Genomic DNA, 26,069 nt, shown 5'->3' with positions numbered 1-26,069 from the left:
TTTTGCAGTGTTAAGCCGGAATTTTCCCTTCCCCAGCTCAGATCCATTTCCTCCGTCCTCTGCAAAAACAGAGCGATGTCACTCAGTAGGAGGCTCACAGGGACTCCTATGTTCAGGGAATAGATTTCACCCTTAGCACACACCACCCTGCCTTGCTTAGGCTAGAGAAATTCTGTTCTTTCTGGGGTTTTCCTTGAAAGGCCAGGGACCAAGTTGAGATGGGTGGACTGAGAAATAAAGAGACTTCAAGTCTGTTCTCATACAGTAGTTCTCAGCTTTAAGAGACCTGTGTTCCTTAACCCAGCTGCAAAGCAAAGGCAGCCCCTCAGCAGAAGGATGGAAAGCATAGGCAAAATGTCTCCAGAATAGTCCTTCCAAGTAAGTTTCTTACTACTCTGGACAAAGCTTGTTTAAGGCAGCAACTGGCTGTTTGGCAAAGTCAAAAGCAGTGGCCTTATCTCTACTAAACATTTACCAACAGTAAAGTTAAGGTTATAAATATGACAAGAGATGCTGGGCAACTTTGAAAGGCCGATTCCTTCTGTCGTTGAGCTTACTGGTACTTCTTTACACCAGGGGGGCAGTAATGTCCTCATGAGGTCTTCTCCTCCCTTTGGTACACAAGCAAACCCTGAGCCAGAGAGCCACTGTCTGCTCTGGAATGCTGCCAAAATGGTGGCACTCAGAGTAGGTGACTTCCACTCAAAATTGTCATTTTGAGAACCAGATTTCTACAAATGTCATCCTATCAGAGCAATTTTACCAACATCTCAGTGTGTATGACATAGTGGGAGCCTTTAAAGATGATTCTAACCTTTACCCTTGAGAACCACTGGTTCAGATCACTGGTTTTCCAACTAGGCCCTGTAGGACCCAGGGGCATCCTTGGAAAGCACCGCCTCTCAGGGCTCTGGTAGGTAAGGGAGGAAAGGAAAGTTCTTGGGCACTGTAGTTTCTCCTCCGAATAGAACAGCTTTGCTCTCATCTGCTTTACTTAGTACATTTCTGCATAAGATCTTAAACAAAGGATTCTGTGGCCAAAACCAAAAAAGCGTAAAACCATTGACTTGGATAATGCTTACGGTACTTTCAAAGATTAAGTTGCTAAGACTTTTTTTTTTTAAGCTGCTAAGACTTTTAAAAAATATATTAAAATATACTCTAGACTTCCCTTTCCCCCAATACTATTTTCCAGAGAGCGATGTGTTGGAGAATCAAATTTTGGAAGAGGTCATTGAATGGTGATTCTGTCCATGGGGTTCTTAGGGCCTTAGTTCAAAGGAAGCACTAAGGTACAAAACTAAAACTGTGAAGACTTCTAAACAAGAACTGGCAAATCCATGCGATGAAAGCCTTACTCTCCTTCCACTGTGGACTCTGGGTACGATGGTAAAGAAGGGAAATCAAGGGGTTACTGTGAAGGAGTCAGAACAGGTCCATGAAAGCAGACCAGGCTTGAGAGCAAGGACATCAGCACGGCCCCTCTGCCAGTATTGGAGGGAATCTACTGGAGGCAGCCTTCTCTTAGCTCAGAACCTGGCAGTTATCAGGTGCTCTGAGGAGTCTTCCTGGACAAGCACAGTGGGCTGGTTTGCCTGCTGTGAACCCACAAAACCCCTCTGATGACACCACGACAGCACTTGTCATGCTGCACAGCAATCTTGGGTTTCCCCGAGTGGATCCTGCCTGAGACTCTCAGCTCTGTAAGGGGAGGCGTGAGGTCTCTGTCACCACCAGTGCCGGGCACACAGCAGGTACTCACCCAGATGACGTACAGTCATGGTCTCAACCCACTTCCCGTTGGAGCCCAAGGTCGGTGGAGATCAGTGGCAGCAGTGATGGGGGACAGTACAGGGCCCTGACCACTGAGCTCAGCCCAGAAATAGCACCAGCAGCAGGGAGGTCCCCCCATCCACGGAGATGCCACAGTTGGCTTTGCCTTCCTGCTGGTGGGACAGCCTGGCTTTCCATGGTGTCATTCACACTCCCTTGGCCAGTCTCCCTCATGACTAATGGTGTACATATGGAAGGCGAGAGGGCACAGTTGGCCGGCAGACAGAGCACCAGCCAATGAGACCACAACCCATCCCTGGCTCTTTGAATCATGAATACTTTGTTCTACCCGGCTAGGCCTGGCAGTCCCAGGCCAGTGGATCTGGGGCCGATGAGGTTTATGTCCAAAGTTGGAATATTTGAGCAACAGGCAAGGAAAGAAAAACTAAGGGCTAAGATCCCACACTCAGACGTTGAGAGGGATCAAGCAGGGAAGGTCAATGGAGGAAATGAATGAACAACAATGTGGAAAAGAGCCCAATGGGTCTTATGGAAAATTCTTTCATTTTTTAAATTTGGGCCAGATTTGGCTGATGGATGACCTTGGATGTATCTGCCTTTTCAAAACTCAGGCTCTTCAGACCAATTTGATTAAAAATAAATACCCGTGTAGAAGTTGTTAATACTGCAGACTTTAGCCGGTTTTATTTCACTGTTCTGTTTTACTGTTTAACAATGTAATTTCTTACTCAACTTTTCCAGGCATAGATTGTGTGGCAGGGTTGAAGTATGACTGATTTACAGTGGCTGCCCCGAAGGGTCTGGCCACAGGTGACGTGTGAAAGGCCATCACATCACCTGATGGATAAAGTCAGCAAGGCAAATATTTTAAAACTGCACTTTTCTTTGCCACAGTATCCTTTTCATAACATCATTATTCAAGTAACTGAACTACCACTGCCAACTTGTTTATTTTAGGAGGCAATATTCTATCTTAGTGGAGTTGTTCAGACACACTTTCTTGTTAATCCTCAATCCCTTTTAGACAGAGAGGCGTGTTTTTCCCAAAAGCCAGCAGCAAATCCAGGTAATGGCCAAGGACCTGGTGCTCTAGCATCCTTCCCCTGGGCAGTGATTGGCTCTACAGAGCTATGCCCATTCAGTAGAAAGAAAATATCTCTGGGGCACCTGGGTGGCTCAGTCGGTTAAGCCTCTGCCTTCAGCTCAGGTCGTGATTTCAGGGTCCTGGGATCGAGTCCCACATTGGGCTCTCTGCTCAGCAGGGAGCAGCTTCTCCTGCTCCCCTTGCTTGTACACATACACTCTCTCTGTCGAATAAATAAAATCTTAAAAAAAAAAAAAAGAGAAAGGAAGGAAGGAAGGAAGGAAGGAAGGAAGGAAGGAAGGAAGAGACATCTCTGGAATCTATCCTTAGTCCTTCCATCTAGGCTTTGCGGGTGGGGAACTTTTCAAGGAAGAAAATAAACTCTATCTTAACGTGGTGGTTGACCACACAAGCTCTACCACCAGATGGCCTGGGTTCAAGTCCCAGTTCTCTACTCCCTAACTATGACCCCTGAACCTCAGTTCCCCCAACTATAAAATGAATATAATGATATCAGCAACACTTAGCATCCACAATATTCTAAGAACCTGATAAACCGTGGCCATCGTTATCATCCTGACACCAATTAAAAAAGTAGACAGAAGATGTCTGGAATAATCAGTTCAACATATATATTTGATCAGCTGTTTGTGTAAAACCCTGGAAGGCCATGTCATTCATTCAACCAACACATATTTAAGTAGAACTTTCTATGTATCCGATTTTGTAAGTCTAGTGTATTTAATCATTCATCCGTCCTGCGTCCATCCAAGTTTTACCTGCATCTGCGGCAGCCTACCATCCGCACACACACACAGGCACATACCCCCATTTCACTACGTATGCAGGAGGCACCAAACTGGTGAGCAAGAGACTTGGTTCCTGTCCCTGTGGAGATGGTGGGGAAGACAGACAAATGGGTCAGTTGCCCAGAGGTCAGAGCCATCCTGGGTCCTCAGCTCAAGGAAGCTGGTGGTGGTGCTGGGAACAGAGATGTCCGAGGAGCTGCAAATCCCAGGGGCCAGCCCTCACCTGCAGGTCCCGGTTGTGGTTTTCGCACAGGAGCTGAAGGAACCGGAGGATGGGTTGCATGATGGTGATGACCGCGCTCATCTCCAGCTCGTCCTTGGTCTTGTCTGCTGTGGCCTGGGTGCCTTCCCCAGACTGGTAGTGGTCGTCGGGGTCAGCCTCCCTCCGGAAGGTGCTGAAGGCTTTCCTGGTGGCAGCAGAGGCCTCCAGGAGCTGATCTCGGACCTCTTCTGTTATTTGTGTTGCGGGCTCTTTGGCTAGAATGCAAACAGAAGACACTCAATGCTGCTGAATCCTCAGGAGTCCTATTCACGGCATGAGAGATAATGTTCAAAAAGGCAGGTTCTGGTATTCACTAGAAATCTTCAAGGTTGGACAAACACTTCTCTTAGTCCTTACGATCGAAACTGGGTCATGCCCTGCCCACTCGCTTATGGCTCTGACATTGTATCTAAGCTTCCACTGTTTTAGAGGAAAAGTCTTAGAATTGGCTCCATCAGCCTCACAAATCTGTATGCCTCTGGGCCTCAGGGTCCTCATCTGCAAAGGAGACAGAGGATCAGTGAATTCTACTTAGAGAAGCTTCTAAGAGAGTTGACATAACAAGGATCACAACTGTTAAGTCCTGTTACTGTGGTGACAATAAGTTGAGCACTTTCCACTAAGTACCAAGGCACTGTGTGTTACCTCATCGAACCCTCACAGTGACCCTGGAAGGCATCAGAGTGAGGAGTGCGGTGCCATGCAGCCAGTCGGCCTGGGTTCAAAACCTATTCACTGCATAGCCTTAACAAGGACAAGTCAGTCTCCACTCCTCAGTTTCCTCATCTGTAAAATGGGGGTAACAATTCTAACTCTTGTACAGGGTTAATTTCAGTTCCAAATCAAGTAAAGGATGAATAGTGCCTGGTTCATAGAAAGTACTTAGTAAATGTTAGCCTTTCTCCCTTTCTTTATTCCCTTTCTAGATCAGTGGTTATAAACTAGAGCTGCCTTTGTGCTCACCCCAACCCCGGGGACAATCAGCACACTCTGAGGACACTTCTAGTCTGCTTCAGGGGTGGGCTACTGGTATCTATTGGGTAGAGGCCACACATGCTGTGAAACACCCCACAGCGCACAGATCAGCCCCTCCAGTGACTCATCCTCCAGAAGCCAAATGTACTGTGGCTGAGAAACCCAGTTCTCAACTTAAAACAAGAGGCCCGTAGTGGCTCGTTAGCCTGTTACAGCCATTTGACTTGAACACTGGTGCATGTACCTACTTCCAAGTATGACTTCTCTTTGAGTGAGAGCATGAATGAACAACTTTAGGAACTTTCAAATAATTTCGAAAATATGGGGGAATTAGGTGACAAGTGATACATACCCAGTTTTGAAGTGTTTGTCTTTTTTTAAGATTTACTTATTTTTTATTATTTTTTTTAAATTAACATATAATGTATTATTTGTTTCAGGGGTACAGGTCTGTGAATCACTGTCTTACACAATTCACATCACTCACCATAGCACATACCCTCCCCAATGTCCATCACCCAACCACCCCATCCCTCCCACCCCCCTCCACTCCAGCAACCCTCAGTTTGTTTCCTGAGATTAAGAGTCTCTTATGTTATGTCTCCCTCTCTGGTTTCACCGTGTTTCATTTTCCCTTCCCTTCCCCTATGATCCTCTGCCTTGTTTCTCAAATTCCTCATATCAGTGAGATCATGTGATAATTGTCTTTCTCTGATTGACTTAGTCCCCTTAGCATAATACCCTCTAGTTCCATCCATGGCATTGTAAATGGCAAGATTTTGATTCAGTGGAATATTATGTAGCCATTACTTATTTATTTTAAAGAGGGAGAGAGAAAGAGAGCATGCGCATGAGACAGCAAGAGGGAGAGGAGAGAGAGAATCTTAAGCAGACTCCCCACGGAGACTCAGGTGCCCCTAAGTTTGTGTTTTAACTTTCCCTACCATTGAATAGAAAAAGACAGGAAAAGATTACAAATGGATTTCCTGCCAATAAAACCTTGAGCTTGACCAAGAAGAAGGTACATACATCTTTTTACACAAGAAGAACCGCCAAACCACAGTTTGAGCAGTTCAGCTCTGCTTACTTGGGAAGAATTACATTGTTACCAGACTGGTCTGCTTCTCCTGAAAGCCTCAGGTAGAATAGTTTGGAGTCTGTAGGTCCAGCTGGTGGACGGGCTGCACGCAGGGGAACACTTACCTTTTTTCCGGGATGGGGCGTCCCTGTCTACCTCATCATCTTTCTTTTTATTCCCCAAGTCACTGGTGTTCACGGTCACTGTTGCTTTGATTTCCTGCTGGGCCACCTTCATTCGGTCATAGAAGACTTTGAAGAATCTTTCTGACTTCTTGTCTTCTGTTAACCGGCAGAAAAAGGAGTGCTGCCGAGGAAAACCCACAGAGTTTTCAACACGGTGACAGACCAGTGATCTAATCCCACTCAAGACACCAAAACCTCACGGAGATCCGAGCCAGCTGCAAAACCTCACAAATGGTCTAGGTTTGGACCCAAGTTGGTTCCATGCACTATCGTTCTCCGGACTGCACGCCCTGAGGTTTTCTACACGGAGACTTTAAAGCAGTCCGCCACAGGATGTCTCTGATGGACAGTCACACAGGCTTGAGACACATTCTAAGAGGGGTGGTGGCGGGGAGAATCCAGCCTACTAAGAACAAGCACCTGCACACACCCAAAACAACTCCTTTAACAATGGAAACAAGGTATTTTTGGTGATTACTGCAGGTCCTGTCATATGTTGAAGGACTTCTGTGAGCCCCTCCGCTGCGCACGGCCCTGTGAATATCTACAGACCAAGTAAGACGTGCTTCCCGCCCCTACAAAGCTCCATACCAGGTCAGGGTGACAAGTTCGTAAGTAAAACAAAAATGTGTCAGTAAAAAGTGCTCCAGAAGCTACACTGTTACATCCTAGAAGCGCAGAGCTGGCAAGGATGCCAGTGGCCACAGTGATCCCAAAATCTTTGTGGAAAAGGTGATTTTCAAACCAGGTCTTGAAGGACAGGTAGAGAGTGGTTAGATGAAGAAGCTCAACGTTAACAGGTAGCTTGTCTCTTGGATGCACATTTGTTTTTGGGCCCACTGCAAGCAATAGTATACAATGTTGATGTAAAAACACAATATGGTGTCTCAACTTCATTTATGAGTATTCTCTTTTCACCCCTTTGCAAACACCACGCTGTTGTGAATTATTTACATAAAAATACAATACGGTCATTTCCAGAGGAATAAAACAAAGCTCTAAACAATATATTTGCTTCTCCCGGTTGGATCTTTCTGCCAATTTCAAATCCTCCCCCATTTGGAAAGATGGCATTTCCCTACTGAAGGTAGCCTTAAGGCTTGCAATCCTAGAAAAAAGTAAAACCTTAACAGTCATTGTAGCCCCTTAACTCCTCGATCTCTCACCCTGCCCCACCCCTGCAACACCTGCCGCCAGAGCCAGCAGGCCCAGGGAAAGCCACTGTGTTTCCATCTGCCAAAAGGCAAGTGCAGTCCCTGACCCTTCTTCTAGCCACTAGCCACTAGCCCCTGTGCTGCCTTGACAAATGTCAGTCTCATTTGCCAACAAAGCGCTTCTTGATTGTGCTCTTTCCTTTCCCTCTCACTCTTCTTCCTTACTCCTGGTTGTTTTCAATATATAGCACAAGATCCATCCTTCCTACTTGTGCTTCCTGGTTCTATCTTTTCCCCTCCAACGGCTCCCAGTGGCAGTACAAGTCACTGCCTACCTACTGCTTGGCCTTATTCTGTGTGTCATGAGTCCTCCCAGACTCCCACACTCTTTGAACCAAGCTCAAGTCTTTTGTGCCCTCCATTGCACTTTACTACCTTTTATCTTCTTTTAAGTTTCTTACTATTTCGTCTATCCATCCATCATCCCATCCACTTACCCATTCATCCAGGTACCTACACATCTCCCTGTTTATCCACCCATCCAGTATTTACTCTGCACCTGTCATGTGCTGGGCTCTATGCCCATCATAGGACTTGGCAATGGTGAGCAAAAAGAGGCCTGGACCCTGCCCCCCATAAAACTGGTAGGCCAGTAAGGAAAAGACCCAGTGATTCAATAATCACCCTAACGATGTTTTACTAAAAATAGCCATTTATCCTTATGAAACTGACCCAAGAGAATGCTGGCAGAGTGCTATATCAGACACTCAGGGCCACTGCCTTGCTCTTCCTCGCTTTTCCTGGCTCTTCCCATGGCTAGGGTCCCCTCATCCCCACTAACATCACCTCCTCAGCGAGGCCATCCCTGACCATCCTACCTGAGGCAGCAAACCAGTTAACTGCTTATTCTCCCCTGCCCTGTTTTATTCTCCTCGTAGCAAGTAGTCTCTGTTTTATTTGTTGTTTACCTACTTACTGCATGTCTCATGCAGAGTGCAAGCTCCAAGAGGCCAGGTGCCTCACCTGTATGCTTTACAGCTCTCTCCAGAGCACCCACAGGAGCCCCAACACCTAGAAGGAGTTTCCTAATCATTTGAGGAAAAAATGAACACAATCCAATACTACATGGCTCCTTCTAACCATCAGATCCTGCTTATATTCAGTGGCTGTGCCCGAAGTAAACCCCCAACACAGATTAATTCTGGAAAACTGCTCAAATATGAAAAAGCAAGTTCTAACTGTTCACTTCTTTGAGAGCTGATACTGTCTACAAACAAAAGGAGAGAGGTGGGGACTCAGAACTCAACTTATCACCACCTAATTATGGTGACTACATTTTTTACCAAGATAAGCCATACAATATTTCACCCACATGGGGTCATGAGGAGACTGCACCAGAAGGGGGTACCTTGGGGCAATTAACTTCAGTTGCTACCTCATTAGTCTTCTTGTCGCATGGAGGCAACTTAAAAAGCATCCTTTGGACAATCTGGTCACTCAAAAAAAAAAATCACTTTAAGTAGGTAAGCAAATAAATAAATAACTAAAGCCTGCCATCTGTCATTGGTAACAGTGCAACGAGCGATCACCAGCTACAAACCGCACTGCTTAACGTCTAGCTGGTTAACCCAACAGATGTCAACTGATAGGGCCAGGGGAGGGGAACCTCTTATGAAATGGGAGAAGGGCAAGTGACTGAGGATTACACACTTCTATATATGTTTTGCAACAGCCAGTATATTTATTTTGCATTATTTATATCAGTCCTTAGTCCCTCAAGGATCTGAAGCCGCTTTATAAACAGAATGTGGTCAACAAATTAAGAAAGTAGACACTAGGTACAGAGACACGAGTAAGCACCGAGAACTAGGACTAAACAAGGCCGGAGGCTGGAAGGTGGAAGAGATGATTCAGGGCAGTCCTGAGTCCCTGAAGTAACCAGCCATTCTGCTGAAATGGAAGGTATACTCCAGTGGTTATTAGTAAGTATCAAAAGGAAAAATATTGCCAGTGCCTCGAAGGAAGGAAAACATTCCTGAATGAAGGGGTTAGAGGGCAGGCTTTCCAGTCAGAACCCCTTGGGTCCCTCACTCACTAGCTCTGTCATCTGAGGCAAGTTACTCAGTCTCTCTGAACCCACTTGGAAGGGTTGCCACGGTGCGCACAAAGCACTTAGCACAGGGCCCACTGAGTGTCGTGTGTGTGTGTGTGTGTGTGTGTGTGTGTGTGCGCGCGTGCATGTGTATGTATGGCCATCACATTAGTATAATGTGAAAACCCCACAGTGAAGGCATCCCCCTAAGAGGCGAGGGCTGGGGAGTGAAGTGTGAGAATTCGGTCTCTGGAGACAGAGACACCCGGGTTTCAGCTCTGCTACTCATGAGCTGGTATCACCTTAGAAAGTGACGATATCTCTGAAACCCAAATTTTCTCATCGGAAAAATGGCCATGGTAACAGTACCACATGGTGGTTATGAAGATCTAATGAGAAAATCACAGTAATAGGCACAATGACCCATAATTCCTGACTGCTTATAAGGTGCCAGGAACCCAGAGTAAAGCTTCATGTGCGTTTTCTGACACAGAAGTTCGCTAGGGGTAGTTATTACTTGAATCTGGGAGATCAGGGTACCCTAAAATATAATGGACATCAAGTATTTAGCACACCCCTGAGATGCCCACACTGTGACAAATGAAACCTCACCAAGACACTGTGAGAGTCAAGAGCTGTCGCCTCAGGTCTCCTGCCTGAGAATCTAATTAAAGATACTCGGGAAGGAAGAAGCTTGGTCTCCAGAAGGGAAGCAGTGTTATCTTGTGTAAGAGGAGAAGTGAAAAGTGACAGCAGTGCAGGAGAGCTAAGATACCTCTCCCATAGAGGCATGATGTGCCAAAGGGGTAAATGGGGGGCTGAGGAACGGGGCCCTCAGTTAGGGACTCCTGGAGGCAGTCACTGCCCTTCTCTGGTGCTCAGCACAGTCTGGACTCGGCCAGACCAGGGCCCTGCACATAGTTCAAAAGCCTGTTTGTTAAACCTCTTTCTGTGACCTTGTATTTGGAGGACTTGGGAGGGGAGAGGGGACACCCTCCCCAGGACTCTTTCCCCAGATGCAGGAGGGACCTCAGACCAGAGCAGGTGGGTACTTTGGTGGGTACTTTGCCTCCCAGACATCAGGCTCTTGAAGCAGGGCCTTTTCTTTTTTTCTTTTTGCTTTATTTACTTACGCTTTTAAATTTAAATTCAACTAACATATATTATTAGTTTCAGAGGTAGAGGTCAGTGATTCACCAGTGTTATTCTATAACACTCAGTGTTCTTTGCATCGCGTGCCCCCCTTAATGTCCATCATCCAATTACCCCATCCTTTCATCCCCCAGTTATCCCCTCCCCTCCAGCAAGCTTCAGTTTTCCTGTAATTAAGAGTCTCTTATGATTTGTTTCCCTCTCTGATTTCATCTTATATTTCCCTCTTTTCCCCTATGATCCTGTTTTGTTTCTTAAATTCCACATATGAGTGAGATCATATAATTGTCTTTCTCTGATTGACTTATTTCGCTTAGCATTTTATCTTCTAGTTCCACCTGCATTGTTGCAAATGGCAAAATTTCTTTTTTTTTTTTTTTTGATGGCTGAGTATTCTATTGTATATATATATACCACATTTTCTTTATCCATTCATCTGTCAATGGACATGTGGGCTCCTTCCATAGCTTGGTTGTCATGAACACTGCGCTATTAACATTGGGGTGCAGGTGGCCCTTTGGATCATTACATTTGTATCTTTGGGCTAAATACCCAGTAGTCCAATTGCTGGGTCACAGGGTAGCTCTACATTCAATTTTTTGAGGACCCTGCATGCTGTTTTGCAGAGTGACTACACCAGCTTGCATTCCTACCAACAGTGCTCGAGGGTTTCCCTTTCATCGCATCCTCACCAACATCTGTCATTTCTGAAGCAGGGCCTTTTTTCTACAAGCTACTTGTCTACTTTCCTCCCTGAACTTATGAATCACCCTTTTCTCCAACTAAGAGTCAGTAGTGTCAGGTAGAGACGGTTTTGCTTTTCCAAAAGTTTCACGGCACCCCCACCTAGCAAGTGTGAGATAATCATTCAAAATTCACCTGGCCTAGAGTAGGTAACGTTACATGGTGGTAAGAGAAGTCAGAACAGTGGATGCTCCTGCGGTGTGTGAGTGGGGAGACTGAAGGAAAACCCTGATGAGCCTGGTGGTAAACAGAAGGCTGTGGTAGAGATAACTACAACACTAAGAATAAAACATGGAAACTGTGAATGTGTTACCTTCCACGGTGAAGGGAGACAAAGTTGTTGACCTTAAAAGAGGGAGATTATCTTATGCAGGGAAGGCAATATGATCAAAAGATCCTAAGCGTGGAAGAGGGAGACGGAAGAGGAGCTCAGAATGAGGCCATCTGAGGACTCCATGTGCCACTGCTGGCTGGGATGATGGAGGAAGGGGCCTTGACCCAAGAAACACAGGCAGCCTCTACTGGAAGAGAAAAGGAAATGGATTCCCCCTGGAGACTCCAGAAGGGAACACAGCCCTGACAACACCTGGATTTCAGCCTAGTTAAGACTCATGTCAAACTTGGGAGGTAAAAATTCTGGTTGTTTTCAGTTGTTTAGTTTGTAGTAACTGGTTACAGCAGCCATAGAAAACGAACACAGGTAGGCATTATTTGTCAAATCTGATCAAACTGTACACTTATAATCTATGCATATTACAGTATGTGAATTATGTAACAATGAAAAGGGAGAGAGGAAAAGAAGATCGGCTTCGTTCCCAGAAAGCTAGAAAACCATGTAAAGTTGTCCAGAGAAGGAGCTATCCTCTGAGGCCGTCTCCGCCAGCAGAGGGGTCTGTGCTGTTGCCTGCACAACTGACCTTTCTTCGCCCTCTACACATCTCCAAAACACAGGCAGTTTCAAAGCCCCTTCCATATGAGCTGTCCTGTCAGCATCTTACAAGACTGCCAAGACAGAAATCATCATTCATCAATCTGCCCCGTTGTAGAGGAGAGAGTTGGGCTGGGAGAGGTCTGGTGCTTCTTGCTTTCCCAACCCCCGGCCCTTGCTACCATCCTGCCTTTTTGAGAACACACGGAGGACTAGCCCCAGTGGTGGCCCAGGAAACTCAAAGGAAATGAAGGCTGTTTTGGGGGCAGATAGACAGTACCAACCCCTACATCACAGACAACAGGTCTATCTGGCATGACTTTAAGGAAGGGGCGGGAGCAGGTGAGCAAGGGAGCATGTGCAGTGGCCACCTCCCTGGCAGCTCTGGAGGACCATGGTGGGTGGGGACCCAGGCGTGGCCATCGTAAGCCAAGCTGAAAAATGAGAAAATACCGCAAAAAAAAAAAAAATACTCGTCACAAAATGTGAAAGCAGGAATAACTCTATTCCAGCAGTTTCCAATACGGTTTCCAACAGAGAAACCCATTCTTCCTCCCTCCCCAAACACCACCTTAGGGAAAGACCCCATGTTTAAGAGAGATACAGGCAGAACTGTTTGGCTGGAAAGAAAGTGGGAAGGACCCTCTCTCAGCCGCTGGAACTCCTTGGAGCTGCAGGGCTACAAAGAATATCTTTTGGAAACTAGCCCTTTAGTCTGGCCCTCCACATTTTACAGAGGAGGAAACTGAGGCCTAAGGGGCCGAAGAGACTTGCCAAGGCCACAGAGGATCTTTGTCTCCGACTGTGCAAACCAATCAACTTTTGACCATGCTGGGTTGTGGCTGGGTGACACGATGGCCCGAGGGCATGTTCTTGCCCTTGGTAACTGTCACGTGGACATAGTTTGCCCTCCTTGGGCTGCTTAAGCTGTAAAGAGACTCAGGGACTGAAGTCTTAGTTTAAGATAACAACGAAAGCATCCTTTAGGATCACTTGAAAATACTAAGGTATTGCTTCGTTCACCTGGCAGCCGCCCACTATGGCCACTCGAGTCCTTGCAAAGAAGCGGAGCACGACTGATGACAAGCCCACCTGGCTTCTGAAATAAGAGGCACCTGAAGTTAGGGACTAGCAGATAGCAGCAGCTCTCCTAGTGACCGGCAGGCCCTGTGTGGGAGGGGGTGGGCCCACACTCCTTTCTTTAGGGTCAAGAGGTCACAGTGTCAATTATACTGCAGGCAAGGGGTCCTGGGAGAAGAATGGGAGACAGAAACCAGAAACCTGCTCCAGGCACTGCACACACACACCAGGGAAGGTGAGCACATAAGCACCTTCTTGAAAAGCCATCTTCCCTAGAGTTCACAGACTTAGGGGGCAAAGACAGACTTTGTACCCCAGAACACAGAGCCAGCCAACTTGCACCTACAGGAACACAAGGCCTTTCTGGAGGGAGAAGCCCTTCATGGGCATCTTAACTTAAGAATGGGGGGTGGCAGGCAGCAGAGGTGGACACGACCCAAGATGGAGCATGACAGGAGCAGGGGTGGTCTGGGGGCAGTAGTCCACAGTGCCACTAGGACAGCTTGGAGGCTTGGATCCTGCCCCATAGGAAAGTATCTCCACGCTGAGCATAGCCCACCCTCTAGAAGCCTTTGTGCTGGACCTGGAGGGAATCCAGAGAATGGGCTTTTCCATTTCACCGCCTAGTACTACATGACCCAACCACCACAGCCCGTGACATTCACTCTGGTCACTTATCTGCTGCAAACTGAATTAAGTCCTCAGTCTGAGTCCAAGAATTTGAAAAATGTGACTGCCGAACAGTGCTCAATGCTTGAATTTCCAGTGGCTGACAGAAATTCCTCCCTAGAGTCTGATTTTTCTCTTTTCACTCTGCCTCTGAAACTCAAGGACATCACACTTGGCCTTGGGAGTCTCAGGGACGTGGGGAGACATCCCCAACCAGACCTTCCCAGCTTGAAGAGACTCTCTGCAGGTGTCAGAGGGACAGCGATGGCTACCGAGGCTACCCAAGGCTACCGGGGGAGTTCTCTTCCTGTACCTGTGGTTAACTGAGCAGTCACCGTTTCCTGGGGACCCCTACTTCTATAAACGGTGTTACAGTGAATGCTCACTGAACACTGCCTATTTTCCAGGTACTGCCTAAATGCTTTACATATATTATCTCATTTAATCCTTGTAATGACCCCATGAGGTGTGTACTATTATTAACCCCGCCTTACAGATAAGGAAATTAAGGCTCAAGGAGGTTAAATAACTTGCCCAGTCCCACAGCCAGGAAATGGTGGCAGTGCCCCAGGACTCAGGCCCCACTTGTCTGATGTCAGCCTATGCTCGCGATCTCTCTGCTTTGTTAAACACCTCTCATCTGAGCAAAGTTTACTAACCTCTAAATACCTCCTGGCTTTTTATAATCCACCCCCCCACCACCACCACACCCAGTCTCTCAGCTGCACAAACACAGACTCTTCTCACAGGAAAGAATAGCTCTGGTAGGTACTCATGTGAGGCCCGATGCACTTGTTAAGATGGGCTTCCCAACGAGCCCCTTCTGCCAGCTGGAGACTAGCCAGGGCTGGGGGTTACCTGTTAACAAGACCACTGTCACACAATGACAGCTATAGGTCGGGAGTCCTTGTCTTAGAAACCAAGGACAATAATCAAAACCCAGGATCGTGGACCATGAACTGGATGATAAACCACACGTGGTTTTAGGCACAGCTGCTTGGAGAACCAGACATCTGGAAACCTCAGTTTCAGCCTTCGCTCCTCACTAAGCAGCCACGTGATCTTGGGCAATTTACTTAACAGCATTTATGCCCCCGGTTCCTTATCTGAAAAACGAGACTCTTACCACCTGCCTTGCCTGCATCACATGGAAGCTGGGGGCCCATCAAGGTTGCAGTTATGAAACATTACGTGTGAAAAACATTTTCATTACTATGGGAACCTATTGAAATGTATGGTGCTGCCGTTATCTATCCATTCCCCCTTTCAAGGGAAAGGTATTAGAACGTAGGATATGTGGCTCAACCTGGGTGCTGGGTGTTCCATGATGACCAAAGTCTGGTGTCCACAAAACACCCAATGATAAACAATTCTAGCTGATACTGGCAGGTCAAGATAGTCTCTAAATGGATGGCAAAAACAGAGTGAACAGCAGTTCTCATAACTGTCACGATAAAGCAAGCTTAAAAAAAAAAAAAAAACAAAACAAATCCAGCTGGAATTTCACTAGAGAAGCCATTCAGGTTGCTTTGTCATAAAGCACTATGTCATTGCTTTATGTCATAAAGACATAAAAATAAACAATTTTGCTTCTGGTTCTCAAAGTTTAACATAATGCAGAATACAAGCTTGTGGTCAGACCCTCCTCACAGATAGTCCTGAAACATTCAACATGAACTATTTTTCCATTATCGTTTCTTTTATTTTCCACCATTCTTTAGAAGAAGTATGATGCAATGGAAGAGTCTAAGAATTAATAAATTGGGCATTAAGAATCAAACATTCCTCTGGTATAAATTATCACTCTAAGAAGGACATTTTTTTGCAAGGTTTGATGGGTTTTAACCAGTAGACATCTGGAACTTTCAGCTCACCAGGCTTTGTAAGGCTATCTCTAGCTTCGGTGAGTTTAGAGATAAAATAAACTTCAAAGCAGAAAAGAAAGAAAAAGACAAAGCAAACCAAGTCTATGTTGGAAAGATACCCACATTTCAAGTTCATTCTTCTCAAAGAAAGTTCTCCCTGGGGGCACCTGGGTGGCTCAGTGGGTTAAGCCCCTGCCTTCCGCTCAGGTCATAGTCCCAGGGTCCTGGGATTGAGTTCCACATTGGGCTCTCTGCTCAGCTGGGGGTCTGCTCCCCGCCCCCCGCCCCCTCTGCCTGCCTCTCTGCCTACTTGTGATCTCTGTCAAATAAATAAATAAAATCTTAAAAAAAAAAGAAAAGAAAAGAAAAGAAAAAGTTCTCCCTGGTCTACACCATATAGCTACCTCCTGGGGACTTAGACACAAATGCCCTATTTCAATGACTCTGCCATGCCAGAGCTGATGGAGGCCACCTTCTGGGTCACTGCCGCCTTCTAACGCCTGAGAGAAGAGGTGGAGGATGTGGAGATCCTCACTCAAATTATTCTGCTCACTGAGCTCCAAGTAAGGGCCTGAGTTCCAAGGCCAAGGCCAAAGCAGTGGCTTGTCATGACTTTTCCCAGGGTGAATTAATTTGAGTATTAGCAAGCAGTAAAGTCCAACCTGTTCTATAAGAACCACTTTTCTCCTAGGATGGAAAGCTTACCTCTCCCAGTACCTACAGGAATCAGCAGCTGTGGATAAAGTCTGCCTTATTTGGTAAGCAGGCTGGTTTCTCCTCAGTGTGGATCAAAACACTAACACTTTTTCACATATTCATCATCAACAACCAACAATCTGTACTTCCTAAGAAAAAAAATTTTAAGGTATTATCTTATAAAGTTCCTGTATGTGTAGGTAAACTATAAGCAAACATCTCTAGGAATATTTAACAGTAAAATCAAACAGATTTCAGAAAGGCAGGTCAGGGATCCTTCTGGAGGAAACAGGAACAAGACATTAAGACGACTCCAAATTTTCTCTGGGTTCAATGCCCAAACCTCCATATGGATGCCAAAAGTCAGCATCTTTTGTTGGTGTGGACTGGCAGCTGTCTCTTTCAGCCAAAGATGGAAGAGAAAAACAGAAAGCCTTCAGAGAAGAGCAAAGATGACCATGGAATGTGAAGTTGTTTCAGCCCTCAGCATTGCCTGACGTCGCAGGGGACTATGGGAGGGACATCCTTGGGACTCTTCCTCACATGTAAGAAGGCACTGTGGTTGCTCTTCATATCAGTAGGAGGCTTAGACAAAGGAAAGGTGGTACAGAGCAAAGGACACTTGGATTGGACCCCAGAAAGGCCTTTTGTTAAAGCACTCAGGGCGGTGTGAGAAGCTCCGTCTATGGACATCGATTCAGCTATGGAAGAGGATGCAGGACAGCCTCCAGTACGTGTCTGGGGCTGCAGGAGGTGCACGCCAGCCTCTGACGGTGCCCTCCAGAGCTCATTCTATGACTCAATGAAAAGTAACTTCTGGCGGTTAGGGTGAAACTCTCAGGTCCCATGTCGCCTGCCCACAGACTTGCCATGGGGGACACACAAGGCTTCTCAGCAAGCTTTGACCTGCATAAAGGCTGCAAAGAGGTGTGTGGAAAACTCTATCACCAAAAATCCCAGCCATGCGTCCACACGAGAGAGCACGGGGCGCTGAGGTAGAGTTTGCCTGCTCCTTCCCACTTCACCTGGGAGTTCAATCTGTGCTACCGAGAAAGGGGACTAACAAAGGAACTGGAAGGGAAGAACTCTGATCTTTGGTCTTACTTCCATTCTGTGTTCTGTGAGCAATTAATCAATAGGGACCGAATTTTCCTGCCCTAAAAGTTATGAGGTTCCACAGGGCATCCAACATGAGCTCTGCATCAATGTCATTTTTTTGCAAGGTTTGATGGTTTTTTTTAATCCTTTGCACACCCATTTCCTGTGGTTGCACAGACAATGGCAGGGGCTTGGAGAAAGGGCTCTGTATCCTGCAGCCTTAGTAAGGGAGAAGTGGATGGGCAGGGGGCACTGAGGAGCTGGGTGTGTTTGGACAGGTCATCTATTAACGAGCGGCCTCCCTTTCCTCACCTGTAATGGAGGGGAGTGGAGGGTAAGTGCCTCCAGAGAGGCCTGTGGGATGCAGTAGAGGAGGTAACATGGGGGAAGCCCAGGAGAGGCCTGGCACCTGGTAGGTATTTTATACCAGCCACCTTCTCCTCCCTGCTCTCAGCAAACCTATGACAAATCCACTCGACCATAAAATCCAAAGAACAATAAATATACTCTGGCCTGCTGGGGGCAAGGACACTGCCTGGCAAAGAGCAAACCATCAAACAAAGCGAGTGCCTTCCTGACGGAGGTCCCACAGTCTCCCTCAGTCCTCTGCTCAATTCCACCAACTCTCAGGGGACAGCCCCCCAGGGACCCCAAAGGAAAAGCTCCAGGACTTGCATCTCCCAATCTCACAGGCCCATTTCACCAGGTACTGGCCCATCAGGGAGCTTCCCTGTAGCCACCAAGAACATCCTCAGGATGGGGCAGTAGAACGTACAGATGGCCAAACGGACGGAGAGGGCGGGATGAAATTACACAGCTCTCATCAGTGTAAGTGCTGCTTAATATATTACGCTCTGGCATCAGCACCGTGGATGCAAGCAGGAGATGGCCCGAGCGAACTTGGTGCCCTTTAGAAGCACTGACTAGGGGTTGGCAGTCAGGTCACCTGATGACAAGCGTATTACTGGGGTACAGCCACTATTTCATTCCTGCTCCCCCCACTGCTATGCTTCTGCCACCTTGGCCTCTCTCAGCTCCGGCAAGAGGCCCAGCCATGCCAGCCTGTCTGTCTGTCTGAACACACCTGCCCTCTGCTCTTGGCACGGCTGCTCTCTTCTCATCTGTTAGGTTTGTGCCTAAATGGCACCTCCTTAGAGAAGCCTTCCTGACCATCCTAAGTGGGTTCTCCTAAAGCCTCTGTGCCCTCGTTTCCTTCCTCATCCTTCTCCCAGGGTGTTATTTAACGCGTATACTAGCCACCTCTGCCACTAGACTGTGAGCTCCTAGAGGGCAGGGCCTGGACTGATCTTATCCCGGACTCTATCTACCAGGTGCTCAACACTTGTTTGCTATCTTGGTGAATACACGGTAATCCTGAAAGAGGCTTAGTTCCCAAAACCTTAAACTGAATCAAGATGTGCATCATAGCAGATAAAGTTTAACTCAGTAACCCGAAGATCCCCATCTGTGAGGGCCCCACGTGCTACCAAAGGAGACAGTGAAACACTCCAAGGACCAGGTGAAGGTGGCTGGGGTGGCCTTCTCGCGTCTCAGAGGCTTATAGGGTTCGCACACATGCCTCCGTGATGGGCTCAGGCTGGCTGGAGATCCATAATCCATCTAGTTAACTGTTAACCACTCTGGCCTCACTGACACCTGCATTATTAACTATGGGGCACCGAGGACAATCATTTGTGAGCCTCACATCTCAGAACCTGGCTTGCTCCTTGGACATGAGAACTACCCGGGCTCTGGGCTGAACAGTTTGTGGGCTTATGTTGCAAGGAGGCTAATAAAAACACATTTCTCAAACACCGTATGGTGAGGGCAACTGAAATACATCCTCCTCAAATGCAATATTTTTTTTTTTTTTTTTAAGTCCAAATGCAAAGGGACACAAGTGGCTTGAAGACGTTAGACGGTTTATAGGACTAGCCCTGTCAGTGTCTGGGCCATGTGAATGGGTAGTTTAAAACCCAGCCATGGCAAAGTGATAGAAATAGCAGGAGAGCCTCTGCCAGTCTCAAAAAGGGAACCCTTAGGAAATTTAAGTGGATATAGATTTCCCAGTGAAAAGAAGGGTCGTGGCAGATGTCTCAAAGCCAGCTGTGAATGTCAGGTCGTGGGGCCCAGGCTCCGTGCTCGTGGACAAGGTATCTTTCCTATCCCCACATCGGGATTCAAAAAGCTGGCAGTTTCTAATGAGAAAATATTTTCAACCATGAAGTTAACTCTGCTGGAAGAGCTCCAAAGGGAAAGTCCCTCCAGTTACTCGGAGGGGAAAAAAAAAATTACCTTCTTGGTCTGGAATCTGGGGATATTTTATGCAGATGTCTCTAACAGAAGTTAATAAGGGGAAGTCAGCTTGCCTTTGATTATTCAAACAGGCTACTGCTATTAAGAGTTGCACAACTCTTGGGCAAGGCAGGGGTGGGTTTTGGCTTTTTTTTTTTTTTTAAGCCTGTCCTCCTGGGAACTGCTTTTTCTTTTCTAAGAACATTTCATGAAAACTTCCCTACTCACATCTTTCCGATACCTCTGCTCTGGTGGGAGTGTGGATGGTAATGCAGGCCCATCTCAGAAGGCTCTGTGGTGGGCACTCCTGGGGGCTACCATAGGGAACTTCTCTGAATGGCAGTTCCACTTCCCTGCTGAGAACTGGGGAGAGGAGCCACAATAGCCCCCACCATATTTTTCTTTTTTCTTTCTTTTTTTTTTTTTTTTTTTTTTTGGTGCAGGCTGAATAATTTCAACCTACAACCTACAGGTACCAGAAATTGCCCAAGCTCCAGGAATTATCACTGTGGGACAAACACATTCTCTTGCTTTCCTGTGGTTCTATTTTATAATGTGCTAGGTGAAACAAGAGACATCTGCCCAGGGCAAGAGCACACAGGAGGATGTAGGGAAATACAAACAGCCCTTCTTCTTTGGGGCAGAGCAACATTCCTACGACTGACAGTGGAATCCACCCCGTTTAGGGGCAATCCAACAGGGAAGACTAAGCTTCTATTGGGTGAGATTAAAGGCTTCTGGGATTGGTCCCTATAATGGAGGGGCTGGGTAATTAAAAAAAAAAAAATCATGGGAAAAGAAATAGGAGAGGGTGAACATAATATATCTTAACAGAAACTCTTCTGATGTCCTGGAGCTCCACAATGGGGTGGGGGGAGAGGGGAGAGGAAAAATATTCTGTTTCCGGAGACAGCTCCAAGAATCATGAGTAGGTGTGAGAAACAAGGAAGCTTATAGATTAAAAAAAAAGAAGAAGAAAGAAAGACGAAAGAAAGAAAAGGGGGGAAAGGAAGGAGTCAGGGAAGGGGGGTAGTGAGATCTCTGAGAGACAGGGGAATTAAAGAACACCATGGCAACAAGTCTGTCCACCTACCCCGACCGCCCACCCACAGCCAGATTCTTTGCTGACGCACTTGAGAACAAGCTGGTTCCTACCAGCTCAGGAAGGTGAGCAAACCCAGAGAGCTCATTAAATCCCTTCTCAGCGACTCTTGTCTGCCTGCAGATAGTGAGCAAGGAGGATATAAATAGAAGTTATATAACATCTCTTTGTTGATTCCTGTGCTTACCAAAAAAAATGCAGCATGACCTTGTTTTTTCTGAAGCATTTTCCTCGGCCTACTGGTTGGGGACTTTAATCAAGTTAGGGATCATCTTAAAGTTTAAACAGCAGGATATAGATTTCCAAGTTAAGGGTGCTCAGGACAAATCAGCCAAGCTTGGAACCCTCAGGGTCAGGTCTTGCTCAGGTATACAAAAATATCCAATATCATATATATATATATATATATATCAATCTTTAGGAATTGTATAGCTTCTTCCTAGAACACTTTCTGATCATGCTAGGGGTAATATTAATTCCCAAGAGCCAAGAACCATTAATAAAATGGCTTCTTGGATTTTCTAAAGGAGAACAGAGCACGTAAAAAAATATATATGTGTATATATATGTGTGTGTGTGTGTGTGTATTTAAAGCTAACTGATGGCTTCTAAATGCCACCAGGCATAACCAGCACTCCTTTTCTCTCTTAAAAGGCAAGACATTAAGAGTCCAATAGACTAAAAAGGACTCCTCCTCAGAGACGCCTTCAAAAGTCAGCATTGCAGTGAGACACAAACGTGCCCTGAACCCCAGCCCAACCTGGCCAGGTCTCCAGTGTCTACTGGGGCTGCGTTCTGAACAGACTGCCCCTTGGGCACCTTGGCGCGGAGGAACTGAACAGGAGACGTGTTTGCGGGACGCACTGCAGAGCTCCGTGACTCGGATACCTCGTCTAACCTGTTGATGCCACAGAACTCTTTTAGAAACTGTTGCCATGGGAACTTGCCCCTCTCAGGCGTTTGTCAAGAAATGTCACAGGTGCTGGAGAATTCAATGCCCTAGGTCTCCGAGAGCTTTCTTGGAGTCGGAAGTGTAGCTTCAACCAAGAGGACTGTGAAACCTGTGACGGGAGGGTTTTGAACACAAACGTCTTGGAAGGGGTTCATCACAGAGGGTGTGGCGGTGGGGGTGACTGTGCTAGGAGAGCCTGAGAGTATATACAGGCCCCACTCAGCATTTAAATTCCATACACAGTGTTCTTAATGCAGCGCCTCAGCTAAACAAAGAGCCTGTAGGTCTCTAGGTAGCTCAGATAGTGACCCCAGCAAGAGACGCAGTGCCTGTCATCCCTAGAAGGGGCTTTCCTTTCCCATCAGAACTGGTGGGTGGGCAACAATACAGTCATGCCCAGACTCAGGCAGGACAAGCATCCACGTCCCTTGGTGACCCCCTAGCCTGGGCACGGTGACTGCAGTGCCTCCGCCCATCCCTCGGCTGAATTCCATCAGCCTCCTGCCTTCTCCTTTTGTAAATTCTTGCCAGAAAAACAGGCTCTACCTTCTACAGTATGAACAGTGCAGATCTGGTAGGAACCAACACATCTCCATGTCCCGACGCAGCAATGTTGCCAGGTAACAAATGTAGAAATATACTCGGAAGACTGTATGTGACAATACACAACCCCCGCGCCGCAGCTGATAACCGAGGGAGTGTTAAAACACCATGTTCTCTTAACACTCGGGCTTGTGGTGTGAAAATAAAATTAAACGGGATACTTCCTCTTGTAAATATAAGACAGGCATACAACTCACACATGCATCCACTAATTGGAAATAGTAGAGGGGTTTGCGACAGCCATCTGCAGTGCACTCTGGCTTTCCCTCCCCACTCTCCCCGCCAGCATGAATTCCAGAAAACTCCAAGACGCATAACTGAATAGGAGCCCTTTTAATGTCAGGGACGAGTTCACCTTTGACCAGGGAAAGCGACTCAGTGAAGGACACCAGTGGAAACTACAGAAAAGCTCATGCGTTATTATAAAACTCTCCATTGTGCAGATTGGTGGGATGACTTTGAAAACTCGGGGTAGAACCAAGCAGGGATTCCTTGCCTCCTGGATGAAATAACCAATGCTTCCTGGCCCCAGCCCCAACAGAATCAACACAGACACTGCTCTCCAGGGTGCACAGCCCCTCAGTGAAAATGGAGCACCGAGTTAACTCCCTGGCATGGGACCCTGTCATCTCCAAGGCTTTCTGGCAGGGCAGAGAGGTGAGAAGATGTTTGAGAGGAAGACTTGGGTTCAAATCTCAGCTTTGCTAATTGGGTGACTTTGGCTAAGAGCTCTGGCTCTTGGGATTCCTGAGGGGCTCAGTGGGTTAAGCGTCTACCTTGGCCTCTGGTCATGATCTCAGGGTCCTGGGATTGAGTCCTGCATTGGGCTCCTTGGTCAGTGTAGAGCCTGCTTCTCCTTCTACCTGCTGCTCTCCCTGCTTGTGCACATGCTCTCTCTCTCTCTCAAAAATAAATAAAATCTTAAAATTTTTTTAAAAATGTGTCAGAGAGAGAAAGAGAGCACATAACAAGCAGTCAGGAGTGGCAGGGAAACTGACACGGGGCTCGATCCCAGGACCGGAGATCATGACCTGAGCAGAAGGCAGACACTTAACTGATTGAGCCACCCAGGTGCCCAAACTCTGGGTCTTCTGAGCCTCCCCTTCCTCCTCTGTAACTGGAGCTATCCGATCTAGCCCAGATAAAGTACATAACGGCACCATGCACAGCTCCTGCCCTAGAATGGGAACTCTTCCTTTTTTTCCCCCCAAAATGAATATTCTTCAACTAACCAAAGACTCAAATATGGGGAGAATTCTGTGTACTGAGCCTCTCTGCACAAAATGAGTAAAAAATGAGCGCTAACAAGCCTCACATTATGCCAGAGGGCATGTGCTTCCTTCGATGCAAGTAAAACCCCCAAATTGTTAATAATGTCATCCAAACTTTCATAGAAGCACTAATTAAACAAGCCGCCTCTGTCTCCACAGAGAGGAAGTTATGCAAGCGAGTTTCCATTAACTTTCGTAGACCTGGGAACTTGGAGCTTGCTGGAGGGGAAGCAGCACGTATGGCACTTGAGAGTTTTTATTTGGCAAACAAGACAGCAAGCCTGAAAGAGAAAGACTTTCACGGTTTCCTTCTCTGTCGTTTACAGGCCAATATTATAACCAAAGCACAGACACTAGCCACACAAACTGTCTAGTGCTGTATTCGGAAGGCATCGCACTCTCCACAAAGAGTCCATCCGCCGAAAGACCAAGCGAGATGAAGCCACAAATACCACTTTGCCTGATTAACAGAGGCCAGGTCCTTGAAAGGGGTCCATAGCCCTTTCTTGGTTCCCAGCCAGGGAGGGGATGTGGGCCACCTTTGTGCCAAGGAAATTAATGGAGTCTTCTCATACTTCTTATACAGGGAGGCAGCAATGCAGAGGGCTGAGACCTCAGGCTGTGGCAGGAAATAAACCCGGACACAATTACCAGCTAGCTCGGTGACCCTGAGCAAGTAACTTGACCTCCTGGATCCTTTATTTCCCCTTTAACAAAAAAAGGGTCATGGCAGCACCGACCCACACAGGATCACCATAAAGAGTAAATGAGATCATGCAGAGAAGGCCTGTGGCCTCACTCCTGGAACACGAACATTCAGATTCTGGTCTTCATTATTCCTACTACTGCAGTTATTAAGAAGAAGAAGAAATAGACCCCGAGTGCTCCTGGCACCATAAAGATAATCCTTCAAATTCACATGATGTATTGCCCGTGAACTCAGCTAAACTTAACTCCCTTCCACCCCTAAAGAAGGAGGCCCTTTATAGTTGTTACAACCACTAACCACAAATTTTCACATCCTAATGCTTTTATTCAAAAAAGGACAATAAGGCGAGAGTATTAAGATGGCCACAGAGGGTCAGAACTTGTATTCCTTCAGTGAACGCTTAGAATATTTAATGAGCACCCACCAGGGTCCTGATGCTGAGGAGTCAGACAGAGGCTGGATCCTGGGAGAAATTACATTCCTGGGGGGGGGCGAGCAGGGAGAAAAATGTACAACCAAAAAGTAACCATGAGCAATTACAATGTGTCAAGCAGCCTGCTGAGTTGAGCATTTTCCATACATCTCATCTAGTTCTCAGAAGGACCCTACAGGGTAGGATTCTCTCCACTGATACGTTATGTACAGACCGAGTTCCCTTCACCTCACACACACGGGGACTTTTCTACGGAACTTGGGGTTGAAGACAAACTTGGTTTCTGTTCCCTCGGGTCCTACACTGAACCTCCACTTCAAGTGCAGTGACTGCTCTAGTGAATGAACAGCCCAGACATGGGGATCACTACTCCTCTGCCTCAGGGGATCAAGAGAAAGTTTCCAGAACAGGAGACATTTCAGACAGGGCTTGGGAAGTATTCTAGGCAGAGGGAAACAGGGCCTGTCCCACACAGAGCAGAGGCATCTGAGTACACAGAAGGGACTGGCAAAGGAACAGATGCGGCTGCAGGACAAGAGAGTAGCAGTGTGGGTAGGGAAACCCAGGCAGGGCCAGACCACGTAGGGCGCCACTGGATTTCATCATAGTGGCAGTGAACTCCAGCATCTGCATTAGGCTGTTGAGACAGGAAATGAGGGGCGCCTCCGTGGGTCAGTTGTTAAGCGTCTGTCTTCAGCTCAGGTCATGATCCCACGGTCCTGGGATCGAGTCCCGTGTCAGTCTCCCTGTTCAGCAGGAAGCCTGCTTCTCCCTCTCCCTGCTTGTGTTCCTGTTCTCTCTGTCTCTCTCTGTGTGTCAAATAAATAAATAAAACTTAAAAAAAAAAAAAAGACAGGAAATGAAGTGGTCAAGTTTCTGTTTGGGGGATATCACTGACAGCAGCATGGAAGTAGAAAATGCCCAGAGGTAGGGAGGCCTCTAAGAGGCTATCCCAGTTATCCAGGTGAGAAAGAATCAGGCTTAGAACTCAGACAGTCCCATGCTGGCAGGCGGTATAGCATGGTGGTCAGTAGTAGGA

The 26,069-nt window shown here is 46.9% G+C and overlaps 1 protein-coding gene across 3 annotated transcripts in view; it reads right to left on the bottom strand.

The window, feature by feature from the left end:
* Nucleotides 1–26,069, bottom strand: part of ITPR1 (inositol 1,4,5-trisphosphate receptor type 1) — a 327,538-nt gene that overhangs the window by 67,832 nt on the left and 233,637 nt on the right. For all 3 annotated transcript variants that reach the window (XM_032867448.1, XM_032867446.1, XM_032867447.1), the window contains 2 exons: nt 6,128–6,308; nt 3,911–4,164 (listed from right to left, as the gene is read on the bottom strand). In XM_032867448.1, the coding sequence (XP_032723339.1) occupies nt 3,911–4,164; nt 6,128–6,308 (435 nt within the window). The remainder of the gene's footprint in view (nt 1–3,910; nt 4,165–6,127; nt 6,309–26,069) is intronic.

This window comes from Lontra canadensis, unplaced genomic scaffold, assembly GCF_010015895.1.
Source record: "Lontra canadensis isolate GAN:19392208 unplaced genomic scaffold, GSC_riverotter_1.0 scaffold34, whole genome shotgun sequence".
In the NCBI taxonomy this organism is placed as follows: Eukaryota; Metazoa; Chordata; class Mammalia; order Carnivora; family Mustelidae; genus Lontra; species Lontra canadensis.
Note: the sequence above shows the minus strand (reverse complement) of the source record. Positions and strands in the feature narration are given on the sequence as shown.